We start from the raw sequence: 18,671 nt of genomic DNA on the forward strand, positions 1-18,671 counted from the left end.
AGAAAAATATTGAACACTTGGCATTTGAAAAATGATACTATATCCAGATATGTCAAAAACACAATGAAAAATATTGAACACTTCGTAAATGAAAATTGATTCACTTTTCTTTTTCTAGGGGGGAAAAATATGGACGTGAGTAACTAAAATAGTGGAATATACATCTGTAACAACCCTAAAAGATCTGCTCTACTTACCCCCAAGCTAGGGAGACAGAGAGCACAAAATATACCTAAATGAAACCACTCAATATTTAATATGGTACATGGTGATGTTACAAATCTCCTAGGCTGCCTCTCAATGAAAAAGCAAAACTACGGTCAATGTACAAACATCTTCCTCCAAGTTTCTTTGTTGTCTGATTACTTATGTCCAATCTTTGGCCGAGATTTCATGCTAGCACGTCTTGCAACATCCCATGCCTTTGTTGGAGCAAATACACCAAGTTGTGCGGCAAAAAATGACTCGTAACCAGGTGAGTCGAAAGCAAACCCAGTGTGCTTTGATATCTCACGTGGGAGTTGAGATATGGCATGGCTCCTGGCCTCAGCTGGTGTAAGGTTGTTCCCTATTTCTAACAGGTGTGCCCTGCTGGTATCAGTATCATCATGTCTATGCATCTCTTGAATAATCTGATAATCATATGGGAAGAACCATCTCTGAACCCTGTAACAATATGAAAAGGAAAAAAAGTAAATAAAGGGGAAACCCCAAAAAATAGGTGACAGGATAGACATAGAAACCACTGGGATATAGTAATATAGTTATATGAATAATTTCAGTTGTCGGCTTCCTTCTTAGTCCATTCATACCATAGATGCAAGTGCCCATTAATGAAAAAAGGACAAAAAGAAAAAACAAAAGAAAATAAAAAAGGTTATGTTGTGAAGGTGCTTAATTTTTTACTGCATGATTATCATTAAAGCAAATGCAGCAGAGACTATCACGAATTAAACATCCATAGTAAAATGTATATCGTTCTTGAAAGTGGAAATTGGTAATAACATCGATATTTTGATTAAAGGTCTCTTTTTTGTGACTATCAATGTTTGTAATGCTTCACGCCAAAGTGATGCAACCTTATGTAAATTAGTCATGCATCCCCAATGGAGGAATGATATCTCCCACAAATAGCATGCATAGACAAGATATGAACTGAGTGTTCTTCAAATCAGACGTTACCCTTGGTAAATAAAGTCACAGAAAAGTGCAGCAACAGGAACAAGTAGTAGTGTGAGGTAGAAACATAATGTACTCATCAAGACATATATGACAAAATACATATTCTCCTGCAATTGGAATAAAGCTTGAGTTAGCCATGTTTCTAACGGGGAATAATTAGATTACCAGCTTCTGAATGCAGAGAAAAACTCACCTGTCGATCATAAGGAGTGCTGATCCCAGAATATAAAAAAATAAAAATAAACCATGCTAAAATACTTCCACCAACACTAATATAGTGCCATCTTGTAATTGAATTACAAATCATGAGAAGTCGCAAGTTGACAGTTACTACAACACATGTGAAGGCCATTGTACTGACATCCCAGAGTCCAAATGTTTTGCCTGCTGAATTTTTACCACTTAAACTTGATGAACTCACAAAGTAATAGAATATTAGAGACTGGTAGAGAGAAAAAAAGGCCCATATAGCCACAACTCTCCACTTAAAAAACACATTTCTTATTCCCTCCATGTATAGTTCAGGATACTTCTTGGACAGAGAAGCGCTGACATCCTGACAAAGGTACAAGTAAATAATCAAAGCATGAAATTACAGGTTTAGGCAATGGGAACAAGCAAATGGTGTGTATTTCTACACTAAACAGTGCTACTAAAATTCTATTACTGAAAGTTAAGTTGTTATCAGAAGTAACGAGGGAGATAATATGCAACCTTGTCAAATAGTCCAACAATGATCACAGGCAGTGCTGTGAATATGACATTATATAATGACTGAAACCAATCATCATAGAATCTCTGGCCAGAAAACCCAGCTTGAAATGTAAACCAAAATTGGGTTAGAGTGAATGTGAGATTCTTGTAAAAGAAGTATGTCACCACCTGAAACAACCAAATTAACGGGTGTTACAAACACTGAAACAGGGAGAAAAAAGTCACACAAACAACTGTATAATTAGCAAAAATATAACACCTTGCATATTCGAAGATATGACCACCGGCCATGAACAAGAAGCAAGTCGGCAAGATATCGAAACTGGGCAATAGCAAAATCACTGGCCATCACAGCTTGCATCCCCTCCAAGCCACTTATGCCAACACCAACATGAGCAGCTTGAATCATGCTAACATCATTGGCCCCATCACCAATACTAAGTGTTATTTTCTGAGCACCTTTCTTGACCAAACTAGTGACCTGTAAAGCACCGTAATTGAAATCCAAACACCACCAATCCTACTGAGGCAAGTTACCCCCAACCAGTTCCTCATAACTAGACCCAAATTTACTGATCCAAAATAAGGATTGCAAAATGACTTTAATTGCCTTCAGGCATAAGTTTACCTGTGCTTTCTGTAGAGGAGATACTCGGCAGCACACAACAGCATGACAATTCAAACTCAAATTCAGCAGCATGACTCTCAAACTTGGATCCAGTGCATACATTAGACATTTTCCATCAATAACAAGTGCTAATTTAGGACCAGAGAGAGAGCTAAAGTAGCTTTGGGCCTCCTCAAGGCAGCTCTTCAGTTCTTTTTTAACTTCTTCTTTCATAAACCGTGCGATTTCTATTTGGTCCCCCTAGAAAAGGTTACAAAGCAATTAACTAAAACGGTATAAAATTCTAAATCAAAAATATTAAAAGTTATGCATTTAAACATAAAGTTACAGGTGAGGCTTACCCTTTCTTCAACCTCTCTAATTGCATCAGTTTCAGAGCTGATAATGAATTGCTTCATCTCATTGTTTATTAAATTGCATGCTGTAGCCAAACAGTGGAAAGAAAATATTAAGGTAATAGCTACTATATTTTATTTATTGGCCACAGAAATATCAAGCAGACTAACCATAGCCAATATTAATAGCTGTTTCAATCTTGTCCCCTGTAAGTACCCATATTTTAATGCCAGCTCTTTTAAGAGTCTCTATGCAAGCTGGTACTCCTTCTTGGAGCTTGTCTTCTATGGCAGTACTACCAATCAAGATGAGATCATGCTCTATAAGTTCTGCCACCTGTATTAATTTCTCAGGCATCAAAATGAACACAATAATTACACGTACAAAACTATGCATGAATTTGGAACTTATGCACTAGTGAATTTGGAACTATACAAGAAAGGATATCATTCAAATAAAAAGTTTTAAGTTTCAAATAAAAAGTTATATCATACAGCTAAAACCAGGGGAAAAAAGGATGGGGAAGGAGATGCAAGTTGAGAGAGAGAGAGAGAGAGAGAGAGAGAGAGAGAGAGAGAGAGAGAGAGAGAGATTCACAAGTTCCTTGAGGAAGCAAATGCACATTTGGACTCGACGGAACAACACTGATAAAAAGGGGGTGCATGCACTTGACCAAACTTAGCTAGAGATACTGATGTAACTGACACACTTTGCAGTGATACCAGGCAAAAACATTGAGGTGTGACCACAATAAACAAAATATAGATTCTAAAGAAGCTAAACCTTAAACTAATACAAACTGTTCCATAGAACATAACATATACCATAGTCAAATCAAATTTACCTCATCTAACTTCCTTTCACGATCACGCAGAGAAGATTTTGCCTGAATAAACTTCTCATTCCAGCTTTCATAAACATCAGGATGCAATTCTTTGTAAGCCAGGCATAATGTACGTAGCCCAGATGATCCAAACTGTTCTAAATGCTCCCTAGTCACTTTCTTAATATCATTATTACCATCAGCTAACCTCTCATAGATTACAGTATCAGCACCCTGTGAAAAGCAAGTTCCTTGAAAGATTTATCTTACTAGAAAAAAATTCATGCAGTATAAATATTGTATTGAAACTGAAGGAGATTATTACCTTACAGTACAATACAAGCCTTCCATCAGGATAGCGACATACAACAGACTGGCGCTTCCTTGTACTATTAATGGAACAAAGATTACTAGTTTTGTCCAAAATGTCTAAAACTATGTGCCCATTAAGAGGGAGAAATGGTTACCTATTAAACTCAAGCACATTCAAAATCTCATATGGAACATCTTGAATTTTACCCATCTTCTCAACATGTGATTCGCGGACATATATCATTGTTGGTGTTCGCCTGAGAAACAACAGTATTTATCAGGTCAGCTCAAACTAGAATGGTGCCTCTAAAACCTAGCAGCTCCAATAACTAGTAGTAGATCCAAGAATAGAAGGTCATATTTCGGACTAAAAGGAGTATGTTGCCACAGAGCTTTTCAAATGAAGGCTCAAATCAGTCACAGCTTTTGAAGGATAAGAAAGATTTAGCCCTCCTTTTTTTTTAACATTGGAAGAACTGTCTGAGAAAGAAAATGCAAAAAACTACAGAGGGAAGTGAGAATTTCACACATATTCATGGTTCACCCAATATCAAGACACCATCAGATTGTCAGCCCGAATGAGTCCAGAGGCTTCTTAGCTGTATCTCTCACTCATTTCCTTCTATTGACTCAAATTCACAACTAAACCATGTCACACTAAGTGGGATCTGCTATCACCATTAATAACGAAAAGGTGAAATTTTCATTTCTAATTTGAAACTCAATAACTTGGTAATTTTAGATCTCATTCCCTTCAATGAATTACATGAATAAAGTATAGCCTATCATAAATTTGCTCACATTTCTGCTGGTTTAAGCACAGAAAGCTAGACCTAGGTCTACAGCAAAGGTGCATTTGGATTGAATCAAATTTAAATGACTCAGGATAGGATAACTCACTACACATGGCAACCATATAGGACGAGTGACACAAAATAGGGAGTGTGCCTACATTCAATTTATATGTGCGTGGTGTAGTTAGAACTTCAAAATACCCAACAAAATTTGATGAGTTGTGTGCAACATACAAAGGTAAGGCAAAACAAGACAACAGTTATACAGTAAACTATACAGTAGAAAACAGTGAAGTTGTTTGAACCTATAAAAGAAGAAACCAAAGTTCTTTGCAGCAATAACCAGAGCAGCCTCATCAGGTGAAGCAGCTTGATATTTAATCTTCTCGGGGGACTCATCACCCTCAGGAAGCACAGTATGGCAGATAGCAAGGCACCTAAAGAATTCCTACAGAACAACATATATATCAACCTAAGCAGTGGTACAGGATGAGAACTATTATTTCATGGTGTAAGCATACACAACCAATATATATATACCAAAACCATAATACAAGATGAGAACTATTATTATATCATGGTATAAGCATACAGAAAACACAATTGTAAGTGCTTAACCAAAAGAAACAAGAGAACAAAGCTTATGAGAAATGTGGGCAAACAAAACCAATCAAATTTTCTTTGAGAAAGTAAGAAATTGACATAGCTGGATCGCCCTCTATCCAGGCTATGCAAACTCATATAGTTGCAAATAAACAGAAGATGTGATTACTTCTAAGCAATCAGGCATTTTTTATATTTTTCCTAAAGATTAAAAAAGTTCAAAAAAATTAGTTCACGGATAAGTGGTAACCATGAAATTGCAGGAAAAGTAACATCTACAATACATTGGCAGGCAAGTCATATCATTCAGCACAACTGTCTAGATCCTTTTCTAGTGAAAATCATAGAATAAGAAATTTTCTATGTAGAGTAGTAAGAGGAATATGCAATGTTTCATGAACATATGGAAACTCAAATTGCAAACTGATGCTAAAAAGAACCATTAAAAAAATGCTAGTATCAATAATAGATTATGCAGATATTAAAATCATAAGCGCCTATATTCTAGATAAAGACCATTACATGAAGTGCAAAATTCCAATGTATAAACAGCCCAGATATTAAAATCTTGCCTGCAATTCACAACACTTGGCAACAGTAAAGTAATTTTTGCCATTTCATGAAATACATTTATAGAACAACCCTTAATATTACGTGATAAACTATGATGAGACAACAAAGGGTAAAATCCAATTAATTTACATTACTAAAAAAGATATGTTAAGAGAACTGCATGGGTATATATGATAAAATCCTTCTAAGTCAGCATCAACAATATGATCTTACAGACCCAAGGCATATTAAAAGCATAATAACCCAATTCACACTAAGCTAAATGACTTACCTTGCAGTTATCAGGATTAGGCTCATTCCTCCAAGCTCCTCTCATAAGCCTAGGATCATCAAAATTAAAACCCTTCTCTCGCACTGCATTGGATGAGATATTTTCCTGTGGACAAGGTATAATCATTATTCTTGACCCTGATATCTGGCTACTTCAGTTTAATGCACACCTGTATTACCTCAATTTTTTTGCCACTACGCTCAGCAATTCCCCTTTCAATTTCAGTCACACCAGTTCCATAGACTTCTCCTCCAATTGAACACTTGAAGAACTCCATTAAGTTTCTTGTTAGAGTCCCAGTTTTGTCAGAGAAGATGTATTCCACCTAATCAAATCAGCAAGTACACTTGTGAACTATAAATATTTCAATTTCAATAGCATCTACCGAGAAGCCCATATATCAATTTCTTCTGGAAAATAATTGGAAAGAAAACTTAGCACAAGCTGCAAAGTGTTAGTGTCTTTTTTTTTTTTTAATGCAAACTGAAATGTTATCCCCGGAGACAATTTGACTACCCATCATAGTATCCTAGTTAAGGAGAGATATGAGTTGAGAGAAACGTAAGAAGAAAAATGCAAGAGTTCAAGGATTAAGTGGGGGCATATGGCTAGTGAAAAGCGAAGAGATGTGCAAATGAAATGTGATATGCGATGACAAAAGGGATTAGTAACGCAGCCAGAAAAACACTTGAAGATTATGCAGAATCAAGATGTTTAAGAATTAAAAGGTAAAGAATCTTGGTGGTGTAACACCCACGTTCAAGAGAAGGTAAATAACATGTTTCAAAGAGCGGTCATTATAGCTAAACGCTGAAAACTTGGAAAAGTATAAGACAACAAACAGGGAGAAAAGGCAGTGACCGAACCAAGAACTAGTGCTCAAAGGGTTGTATAAACTTTTGGCAAAAAAGATGGGGAAAGAGGTATTAACAGGTTAGCAAAATGGAGAGAAAGAGACAATATTTAGACCAGGCGACATGCATCAAGGATGGGAGGGCAAGACTCTGGTCATGGAACAAGATATATAATGAAGGATATTTGACTCTTCCATAGTATGATATGGTGAATACACGAGGAGAACCGAAATTTTAGTTTCTATGGTAGAATTTGACTGGTTGAAGTAAAGGATATATTGAAGCAAAGAGATAATGGCATGGCTATAGATCATGGCAATATATCTATTTAAGTATGACACGGTCTAGGAGGGAAGAAATCGTATCTATTGTTCCATGAATCACTGAAATCAATATGCAAACTCACATCTCGATTCATGGTTACTACCTCAAGGAAACATCTTCTAAGTGAAATTTGCTCTTGCTAATTATTAGAGCATCTAGGTAACACAATAAAACAAAAGGGAAGCCCGGTGCATAAGCATCCCATGTTAACACAAGGTTTGGGGAAGGACAACACTCAAAGGGTGTGATATACGCAGCCTAACCTAATAATTACATCAGTGGCTGTTTCTACGGCTTGAACCTGTGACCTTGAGATGACACAGTGATAACTCAACCGTTGCTCGAAGGCTCCCCTTCCATCTAGGTAACACAGGAAGGGAAAAAAAATATATTTTCACAGTATCCAGGTACTGAGGATGGATTTTGTTAATAGGTTTTCACCACACACTTGGTGGTAGTTGTTCATTGTTTTCAGAACATGAATCTTTGAGTAAGTTTGATGGTTGTTCTTGGCAGAGGAATTACTATTCACTACACAAAAAAAGATCTGACTTGAACTTGTGCTAGCATATCTTGTTCTCTCTTGCACTTTCTGTCTTCCTTGTCAATAATAATGTTTTGTCAGGTAAAACAAAATGCATTATCACCTTACCTGCCCAAGTTCTTCATTCAGATTGGAAGTTCGGGCCAATGCCGGGGTATTGGTTTCAAGATGGTACATGTGCAGGTCCTTGTTGATAAATTGAGTGGATTGAATAAATTTAATCATCTGATACATAAACCAAAAATAAATTTTCCGCCTTTTCATGAAAATGGCATTTTCTTGGTTATATAAATGACTCAAACATACCTCTATGGACACATAAAGTGAAATTGGGATGATAGTTGAGTATAACGTGATGAGGGTAAACATAGTCAGAAGGAAAACCTGAAAACATGAGAAGCAGAACAGAATTAAGTTAATTAAAAAAGAATTATGTTGAGATAGTCATCCAGCTTTTACATTGAAATATTTAGTACCAAAAATCTGTTTCTTGGGTCAAACTGTGCTCCGCCCTCCTCTGATGATTCAAGATGTAGGTAGAAATACTTCTTGTTTACAAAGACAGCACTACAGTTTACATAAATCCGAGAAAATTGTACATTAATAGTTAATTAATTAATAATTAATAACAGTAATAACAAAAAAGAGTACATCCATTGAGAGTGTAAATAAAGCTAAACCCTTCCCTTCCCAGCAGTACCAGGACAAGCAATTATAAAGCTCCCAAAGCATTAGCCAAAAGCAATGATGTGCAAGAAAACTAAATGTGTTACCCACAGACCTGCCAACAGCTCCAATAAAACACATCACAAAAAGAGTGGCGAAAAGAGTGAGAATGAGCTTGTCAAGCTTCCTCTCTAATGTACTTCTTTTGGAAGGAACATTCATAGCATTCATCATCACCTGCGATGTGTTGGATAACATAAACAAACGCAAAAGGAAAACATGCAGTGATAATAAGGAAAAGAACATCCAGAAAAGCATTTACAGCCAGAAAGAAACTCCGTGCTACTCAATCACAAGCCTAAGCTAACCCAAGCTTCCAAAAGGAGAACTCAAACAAAAATAATACAAATCAAACCACCAATAAATGGACACGTAATTAAGTGAAATAACACTGCATGTGTTGGATACTACTTTTGAAGTAGCCATAAATGTAGGAATCAAGCACAAGCGTCTCAACATCAAAGTTTATTTTCAGGTCTTTTTCTTCCTTCCCTGGACACCCCATCCCCATCCACCACCTCCCCTGCTGCAGAAAAAAAGGGGGAAGATCCACAAGCATTTCATATCATACCACCCCACAAGAATTAAAAATATAAATGCTAATGAATAACAATAATAATGATGAAATCAAACTAGTAAATAATAAAAGAACTGTGTGCCGGTAGCACATTTAATAATCAATGCATTGCTACGCCTACAATTTACATATTTAATTGTGTTAGGCTTCATGAAACACAAAGGATTGGAAAGTTGAAAGACATATGCATGAATCATAATTAGGCATCACTTTATGGTAACAAACCTTTGTTTCATGTCCAGTAAAAATGACCACCCCAACAATATACTCTGTATTCCTGAGACTGCAGCCCTGAAAGGTAGGAAATTTCAATCTGTCAAGGCCAGTGTAAGTTTCCCAAAAGAGGAGTGACCCATAGATCAATATCTGTCTAATAAATCTATGATTAAAACAAAAGTTCACACATCCCATCAACTCAAGAATTATGACTATTTTATGAATGGCGATGGAGCTCACAAGAGCCAAACCAGAGACAGGAAATCATAACATACTCGCAATAAAAGTTGATTTGGGCTGACAGGCAGTGTTTGATTTTGAAGTATAAGATTGCCAGTGAAGGTATACAATGAATTGTTTGGCTGCTCACACTGAACTTCAGCTGCAAGTAGCAGGGAAAAAAAAAGACAGTCATAACAAAAGATAAACAAGCCACAGATCAAATTTCACAAATACCACAAAAGTGGACACTAATCAAAATGTTATTGATTGTCCATTACATGAACTGAGTATTAATATTCTAAGGAGATTGGAAGGAAAGCAATCATACATGAAAAGCTATTTGCCTTTACATAAAATCACAATTCAAGAGTTTGTAACTAAAAGAAAGGAGTAATTAAACAGAAACATAAACATGTCAATGCATAAGTAATATGTGAAAAACTAGGATCCCAGAAGCCAGAGAACTATTCAGACAATTGGAAGGAGAGAATCACAAGAAACAGACAGCATGGAGAAAAGTTCTAGTTTAAGTTGGCAAAAAGATATGAACAGGCTTGGGTCACTTATGGTGAGGATACCCTGTATAATGTAGAAAATAATGCAAGAGAAATATTCCAGGTTGAACATCCAACTATGATTTTTATGTAATAGTAGTCAATAAAGGAGCTAATTAGAAGTTCATCCAATGTCTAACATCACAATCAGTATCTAAGAATCAGTAATCGTTATTGTTACAGTTGACAGTAGTATATTCACATATTTAAAGCATAATTGATGATAATATCCTATTAGCGTGAGAGAATTTAGAGACAAAATAGAGAGAATAAAGAGAGATCTGAATATTCTAGTATTATTGATCTGAATGATACAACGCACATTCATGTGCTTATATACAAAGACAGAAGCTTGTGCACAAGCTATCCTAGAGGGTTAAATTAAGGATTCTCATGCTATAGTTAGTTACTGCTACAGCTGACAAGGGTAGTTAGTGTAATTCTGAGTTCAAGAGGGAAAAGAGGGAAGAAGAAAAAAAACACAAAACAAGAGGATGAAACTAAAAAGGATGCTGCACATTTCTGTAATCTGTAGACATAGATATTGAATTGCTCAGCAGAACCAATCCAAGCTTTTAGGCATCAGGTGCTCACATAAATTAGCCAAAGAACATTGACATTAGAAAAATCTATCTAGTAACCACAGATGTATCACATAAAATGCATCTGAGATAAAATATTTGTCGACAGGTTGTCACCAAGTAAAGTAGAACTTCAATAACAAATCAATGGTGCATTCACTGCAATAAGAAAGGAAGATAGTGCTAAAGAATTGAGGGTCAATCAATGAAAAAATCAAAACCTTTGAACTCAGATGCCTTCTCCGGAGTCAAGTAATCCCATGTTTTTTCCAATGCTTTCCTGATCTTCAAATTGGTTTCCCCATCCAAATTAGCAGTCTGTCATCCAAAAGCAATGATTAATGTATGGCTAAGAAATGTCAAGCACCTCTTATTTTCAGATTAAAACAAATTAACCAACCTCAATGTAGCAAACACCGTCTGCATTTGTACTAGCCAGAAAAAGCAGATCTGCAGGAAAGAATCCATCCTGCTTAACCTACAAACAAGAAACAAGCATTGTAAAATGAAGCCAGCAATCGAAGCAGCACTACCAGCTCCACAAACTAAAAATCCTAGTGGTCTCCAAACTATAGGTATCCACAACCCAAACTAATAACTATAGTTAGAATCTCCAATTGAGAAAGAGAAGTCAGCATGGAAAAATATGTTTAGAACAAAAGCCACTTTCAAAATCCAGAAGAATACAACAAATTACCAAGAGTTACAACCATATTGCTCTATGAAACCTTAACACTGCTGCAGCCACACATAAGCAAGCGCATAAAGGGAGGAATCAGCAAGCAAGTTTTATAGAGAATGAAGCACATCTATTATAACAACACATATATTGGAAAAGAAAAAGCATAAATCTTAAAATATCGTCATGTAAGATAAATAGGAATAGGTTCGCAAACTCATTACACATTGGAATAAATTGGTCAGCAATACTGAGAAGTTGAAAAGAGATAAACCAGGCACAAGTGAGAATTAGGCATATTCAAACTCCTTAAGTGATTATGAAAATACGGAATAACAATTGCTACCAAAAAGGGGTAAGTGATGATAACAAGGGGGTTTCTCCTAAAAGATAATGAGAACTGAGAAACTTCATCACAGATAAAAGATATGCAGCCAAAAACATAATAACCAATATAAGATTTAAGAGAATATTGTTATTCCTATAAGAAATACCCAAAGAAGTAGTTAAGTACCAGTTTAAAATAAAAGTATGTCAACATTAAATGCAGATATAAACCACTCTCACCTTGATGACATCACCAACTTGCAACTTTTTCCATGGAATAGACACCCACTTTTGGTCTTGTAAAACATCTATCATATTATTGTTTATGGACATATCATTCTGAAAACGCTTCTGTAAAATTAACAAGATAAAACCAATGCAAATAATACATTAGTCACACTGGCATAATCAATTCTAAGATGTTGAAATTTTCAACTAGGGGGGCAAAACGGAAAAAAAATGAACATGAAATCAGCACAGTTGCCAATTTATTAAGAAAACCCACTCAATATTCCACAGGCTTATAAGTAAAATGCATAATAATATGCTTATTCTAAATATTTATCTAGCCAACTTTTTCTAATAGGTCCTTATTTGACATTGCAGTATTACCAGAAAACATGAATAGGAAAAACAATCAAGGAAGTAATGTACAGGAATTCAAGAGTAAATAAAAATCTAACCCAGTCCTCAAAAGCTTCCTTAATAAGTGAGAGGAGCAGCACCAAAGATAGAGGAATCACATTAGTTATTGGAGACACCGGGCTGCAGTTTCAGAAAATATCTAATTACTGATTAGAGAAGTTGTGACTCAATAAAACTAAAAACTGGTGAAAAGAGCATATAAAAGGAAGAAATCTGCAGCTTAAGTATATATTACTGATAATCACCTTCACATATTAAATCATGACAGAGAAGCATAATTCAAAGTTGAAGAATAACAGATCAAAATAACAAATCATTGCTAATAAGAAACAAAATACTATAAACTCAATGAGCAAACGATAATCAAAACAAAGAAAAATCTATGACACCAAATAAAGCTTCATGTAGACCATTTCAGGTTATCAAGTAGTTGGATTAACAATTTGTCAGCTAAAACACGTGTAGGCATCTGTAAATAAAATTGGAAACTCAAAACCATCCAAAAAGGAATAATCAAACATGAGAGCAAAGTAACAAAAGCCACTGACACAGTTAAATATTCCTCTCAAATATTTTGAGAGATTAGAAACCAATGCTTTATAGATAGCTGTCCTTCTGGTTGTTGTTTGCTACTGTATGGAGGACCTCTTGATGCCCATCTCCTTGTATTATTCTTCTCTCCATCATAACAATATTCTTATTTTATCAAAACAATAATAATACTAATAACAACCAATGACACAGGCTGCATTAACATCTAGAAAACCAAGTGTAAAGATAAAACTTCTTAATATCATATGATGATTCTTTCTAATAAAAATACCTAGATTGATAATGCTACCACCTATATCACGTCGTTAGCAAGTAAACTAAAGAAATAAAATGTTACTATTCCCCAGTAGATACGATCTTATTTTTCAAAGCTAAGGTTGAAAGTAGTAAAACAATACCTAACTGGTTTAATTGTAAATTTATCTAGCATTTGCAAACCTGATTGGCGTGGTAGACAAAATTGAGATTGTAAGGAAGTAGAGATTAGCAACCCGCCTAAACTGCAACGAAGACATGTATTTTTAGCTTCAGTTAAGTGAAAACATTGATTAGCAGGAAACAGATTGGCGTCATCATCTACAAACTCTTTTTTTCTTTTGACAGAATACAAATATTATTTACCTTCAACAAGCAGTATATTAGTTTTAAAAAGAGGAAAGAAGGTAAACATTAACCATTTTGAGCGCATACTAAATTCATTTCACATACTTTAAATCAAGAATCAAGACCCTTATATTCTTTAGAGAAAATAAATTAAAAATCCCATATAGTGGTAGGCAAAACTTAGAATATTTGAAAAAGTATAAATCACATGCATTCCACAGTGCACAGTCTCAATAGGCGAAAAGCTTGGAGTATTTACCTGTTCAAACAATCCTTTTGGCAAAAAAGTGAAGAAGTTGTACTTTGTAGTCGATATTGAATTCCCCTAATATGATACATATTAATTAGTCAAAAACCTTAAATCAAGATATGTGAAATATGCTACAGTAATACAATATCAGACAAGACAAAGATATCCGTAATTTCTGGAAGTTGAGGGAAAAAACAGAACACTAAAGAATTGGTTTCAAGGTGTGACCATAACACAGAAATAAGATTAAATTTGAGTTTACAGTTCACACAAAAAAGTAACAGTTGATGGAACTACATGATGGCTTAGTTTACTGCAGGTCAACTAACACGCATAGCTACTTTAAGAAAACTTATAAAGCGGGGGAAATATTTATAGCTTAACTTTTCAATTTAAACATGTTCTGGCCTATAAAAATATGGCATTTTCAGAGTCAAACATCACAAATCTTCCCTAAGCTCTTACTCTTGAACTTAGATGATAGAAAAGATTCAAACAGGTGGGATGAATAAGCTAAATATTTAATGTTACACGAGATTCCAACATCTCAGCATACCAATGCACCACTCCTGCACCTGAGTAATCTTAATTTGATTCCAACTATAACATTTGAAGTACACTCCTTATATATAACTCGTTATAAAAAAAAAGACATCAGCATCAGCTTTCTAGTTCTAGTCAGTTACCACCCTTTTGAATAAGGTTCACTAATTTCCTTTGTATTTATATTCATTTATAAAATTTAAGACAAAATAATGGCATCAGCAATTCAGCCACAACCTTATCTCATCTCAATGAAGATTAATATATTATTATGATCCTTCCTTTCAAGAAGAACAAACAAGTAAAACTCAAATCATCCCCCTATTTCTTTTTCTTCCTATTATATTTCACTTCGACAAAAGAAACTAGTTTGTATGCAGGCATCTCCGTCTTTTATATTAAATTGAACTGAAATTGCATACCTCACGGAACTCCTATGCAACAAAAAGAAAATTAAAAAAAAAAAAAAGATTCATATATGGGCCTTCTCCGAACATGCCATATATCTTTCTTATGATTGGCACTACCTCAACTCTATCTCTCTAATCAATTAATTTGTAATTATATCTAGTCTAACGAGCCCACTCATCCATTTATGCATCTTCATCTCCATAACATTAAACTTATGTCCCTATTGGCTTTTAATAGTCAACATGTAGTCTCATACAAGTTGCAACATTACCATTCTAAAATAACCATGCAGTAAAATTTAACCCTAAACTTTAGTTGTACATTTTACAGCAAAGAAATCTGGAACACTCCTTCATTTTCTGCAACCAGCTTGAATATTATGATTTATGTCTTCCACTATCCCCTATCATTTTTTGGATAATGGAGCAAAATAATTAATTTCCGTGAATTGTTGAATCTTGTTATCTCCAATTTTCACTTCGAAGTTTCAAGTTTATACATACCTTACAAAACTTACATTCCATATAATGTACTTCATCTTACTGCTACCTATGCTATTGCCACGATACATATTTGCCACAACTACAAATTGGGGAAGAGTGTCATTTGAATTTCTATAGGGGAAAATGAATTGGAATCTTTGGGATTACTATAAGTAAATTCTCTCAAAATATCATTCACATCCGTTTCCCTGGTTCCATTCTCCTTAAATTCTAGTTCGTAACATGCCGCAGTGATGCAGTTGCAACCCAAATATTGCGGTAGCAATTGTGTTGCGAAGCACAGTTTGAAACCAAAATATCTATAGATCAATCAGCATACATAAAGCAAATATTAACAGCACAGCTCCAGCAAAATCGCTCCAAATAAAAACAAAAAAAAAAACAGTAAATTATCCCTTACTTCTACTCAATCAACAAGTGACAAATTTCTAGCGCACACTACTATGGCTTGATTATTCGAAAGAACAAAGAAAGCAAGCATCTGAACTAAAACAAGTACAAACAGCCAAAAACGAAGTCACTCAAAGTTCCTGAATCTAAAATCAGTAGAAATGGAACAAGATAGCATAATCGCAAAACACAGTGCATAAAAAACAAGTGAAGTAAACGAAGAAGGAAAACCTTGAATCGAACAGGAAGATTGGCCTCGCGATCGTTGCAGTATATGGTGCGGTGACCCGGCGACTGCGGCTGAACTCTTCCGAGTCGAACCGTCCGAGACGACGGAATTCGCTCGGGCTGACTCATTCCGTAACTCGATCTGTTAAAGAGTGAAGCAGACAACGAAGACCTTGTTGGTGACGGCGGCGATGACGATGACGATGACGGTGACGGTGGTTGAGACCTACCTCAACCGCTCCGTTCCTCGTTTTCCGATTTCACGCGCTTTTTTTTTTCACTTTCGTGTATTTCGGAGGACTGAAACGGAAAACGAGTCATTTTATTCGATTTCAATTCAATTCAACCTCCACGAAATTTTCCGGTTTCCATTTTTACCCTTCTGCGTTTTTTATGTCTTCGGAGATCTCGCGTTCGTGCTAGATTATTTATTCCCTTTCCTCCTTCGCGCCCCCGCAACCCGGAGCGTATAATGCACTTTTCAAATTTGTATGTTTAAGAAAATTATTACATAAAAAAAGTTAAATAAGTGAACCAAACTTGTAAGAAAAAGTCCGAACCACTCGAAATGGTTATTTATTTATTTATGTGAATTTATTATTTTATTTAATTGAATATTTGAATATATAAAACTGATCATTTTTTATGAAACAAAAAATATCAGGATTTAGGACGCTGGATTTGTGAAATTAGTTGGTTAGTTGGCTAATGGCTAGTAATGTGAGGAAGAGGACGCGAGCGGAAAGAGCGTGGAAAATGTTAAGAAGCCAAGTTCCCACGTAGGACTTCCCATTACATTTTGTGGCACACAAAGAAGAGGCTATTGGTATTGCAGTGGAGTGCGACGTCGTTTTAAGGCAATGGCCGCAGAGAATATCCGAGTTCTTTGGGAAGGAAAGTGGGGCCAGTGAGTGAGGAAGTTGTAGAAGTTGAAGCGACAAAGGTTTGAGTTAGACTTGGTTGAGGCTTTATTAAGGCAGTTACCATTCTTAACGGTCTATGTCAACCCAAATAAGATTTTGCCTTCAACACTTTATATATTTATAGTTATTTTTAAGATTTTGCTAATAAATGTCTTTAAAATCCTTATAAGAACTTTAAATTATTAAATTTGTAATATAAATTAATTTTAAAATTTTTAACAATATTAAACGTATAAAACTTTACTTGTCTATAGAAGATTTTAATTTTTATATTTTTAACAAATTTTTTTGTTTAAACAATTTTATTATTACATTTAATGCATAAAAAATTAATTTATATACGCTCTTGACCAAGTGCAAATTGCGCTAGTTTTCTTCTTCTAATTGTATCGATTTCAATACAAAAAGGTCAGTAGCAAAAATCCATATCATATATATATATATATATATATATATATATATATATAATAATCATTAACCTGATAATTTGTTGAAATTAATTTTCGGATCATAATAAAAGAAAATTATCAGGTGTTCCATCGTATTATGTTGGAACAGCATTATTCTAACTTTTTATCCAATAACGTTGTATCTTTTGTCGTTTACTGTAAATGTGATTGATAATTATATTTCCAATGAATGTGGAGGAAAAGACATAACTGGACAGCTTTAAGACTCCTGTGTAGGAATGTTTATGCGCGAATGAAATCGGGTTTGATGTGATCCAGACCCGACCCGAAATATATATCGGGATTATTTGTTAGATCCAAACCTGACTCTAAATCTGATGAAACCTACACATTTTCGGACCACGATGATATCGGGTGAAAACCAAGCCGTTAACATTACCTTTTTGTAAGCTAGCATATGAAAATATCCAAATTTCTAAGACTCCAACTATAATTTGACATGGTAAAATTCACTTAGAAAAATATAACAAGAACCAACCCTTTCCTAAAATTAAAGCATAACCACAATCAATACTAATACTGTCTAATAACACCAAATATTTAAATCAATACAAATAACACAATATTATACATTAGTCTAAAGTCTTATACATTTTAAACATAAAATATTAACTTATAGTCTTATAATGACTAATAACACAGAATATTAAGATTTATAATATTTAAATTCCATATAAGAATAGCCATCATCCATCACTAATAACACAAAATATTAATTGTGTATGACGACCGGGCCACCGGGCCGAGTTCGGGTGACCCGAGTTCTGGCCCGACCCGATCCAAAATAATGACCAGGTCTATTTTTGAGATCCTTACCCGGCCCTAGACCCGATAAAATCACACCAAATTAGCCCCTAAAAGATTCGGGGCCGGATCGGGTCTCGGACCGAGCCGGGCCATGAACACCCCTACTCATGTGCATGATTGAATGACGTTGTGCTGTGAGCTGTGACTCGAAGAGAGAGAATTAGCCAATATCATGTAGGAAACAAAGGTGCCAATTAAAATTTGTTGGTAATCGAGTGGTGTTAGAAAGAAAAAGTCACCAACCTAGTTAGGGGATGTTAGGAGGAATGGGTGGTCTATGATGGCAAACACGACGATTTTCGTTTTCAGATACACCCATTTTGACAACGGGTTGGTTGATGAAGAAAGGGAACAGTCAGTTGCAAGATATTCGCGACACATGTTAGTAATTAATTGACAAGAGATGTTGATTTGTGTGAGGAATGGCTTTTACGGTTTATATATTTGTTGCGTTAGAAATTGTTGTTGTGTTGAATTTAAGTGATGGAGTTTATAGAGTATGGATT

At 35.1% G+C, this 18,671-nt stretch overlaps 1 protein-coding gene across 1 annotated transcript; it reads right to left on the minus strand.

Moving 5' to 3' along the window:
• Window positions 1-23: 23 nt before the first annotated feature.
• LOC107643442 (phospholipid-transporting ATPase 3) lies at window positions 24-16,562 on the minus strand. The gene is made up of 27 exons (XM_016347087.3): window positions 15,969-16,562; window positions 13,900-13,965; window positions 13,476-13,537; window positions 12,524-12,605; window positions 12,081-12,191; window positions 11,235-11,312; window positions 11,056-11,152; window positions 9,753-9,859; window positions 9,487-9,552; window positions 8,740-8,861; window positions 8,435-8,525; window positions 8,265-8,342; window positions 8,067-8,183; window positions 6,415-6,561; window positions 6,237-6,341; window positions 5,095-5,237; window positions 4,151-4,252; window positions 4,009-4,072; window positions 3,705-3,917; window positions 3,031-3,196; window positions 2,866-2,945; window positions 2,525-2,764; window positions 2,156-2,377; window positions 1,897-2,064; window positions 1,376-1,738; window positions 1,183-1,289; window positions 24-666 (listed from the first exon to the last, which is right to left on the minus strand). The coding sequence occupies exons 1-27, from the start codon at window positions 16,092-16,094 to the stop codon at window positions 363-365; spliced, it is 3,627 nt and encodes a 1,208-aa protein (XP_016202573.1). The 5' UTR covers window positions 16,095-16,562; the 3' UTR covers window positions 24-362.
• Between the last annotated feature and the right edge of the window lie 2,109 nt (window positions 16,563-18,671).

The sequence above is a fragment of the Arachis ipaensis genome, chromosome B5 (genome assembly GCF_059453495.1).
Source record: "Arachis ipaensis isolate K30076 ecotype BB chromosome B5, ASM5945349v1, whole genome shotgun sequence".
Lineage (NCBI taxonomy): Eukaryota > Viridiplantae > Streptophyta > Magnoliopsida > Fabales > Fabaceae > Arachis > Arachis ipaensis.

Bases quoted from the DNA above. Each gene is read 5' to 3' on its own strand.
- LOC107643442 (XM_016347087.3), bottom strand. From the start codon at position 16,094: ATGAGTCAGCCCGAGCGAATTCCGTCGTCTCGGACGGTTCGACTCGGA. The intron at 6,562-8,066 runs GTAAGGTGATAA...TGATTTGATTAG, and splicing joins TGAATGAAGAACTTGGGCAG to GTGGAATACATCTTCTCTGA. The intron at 3,197-3,704 runs GTAAATTTGATT...AAATTAATACAG, and splicing joins GTGAAAGGAAGTTAGATGAG to GTGGCAGAACTTATAGAGCA.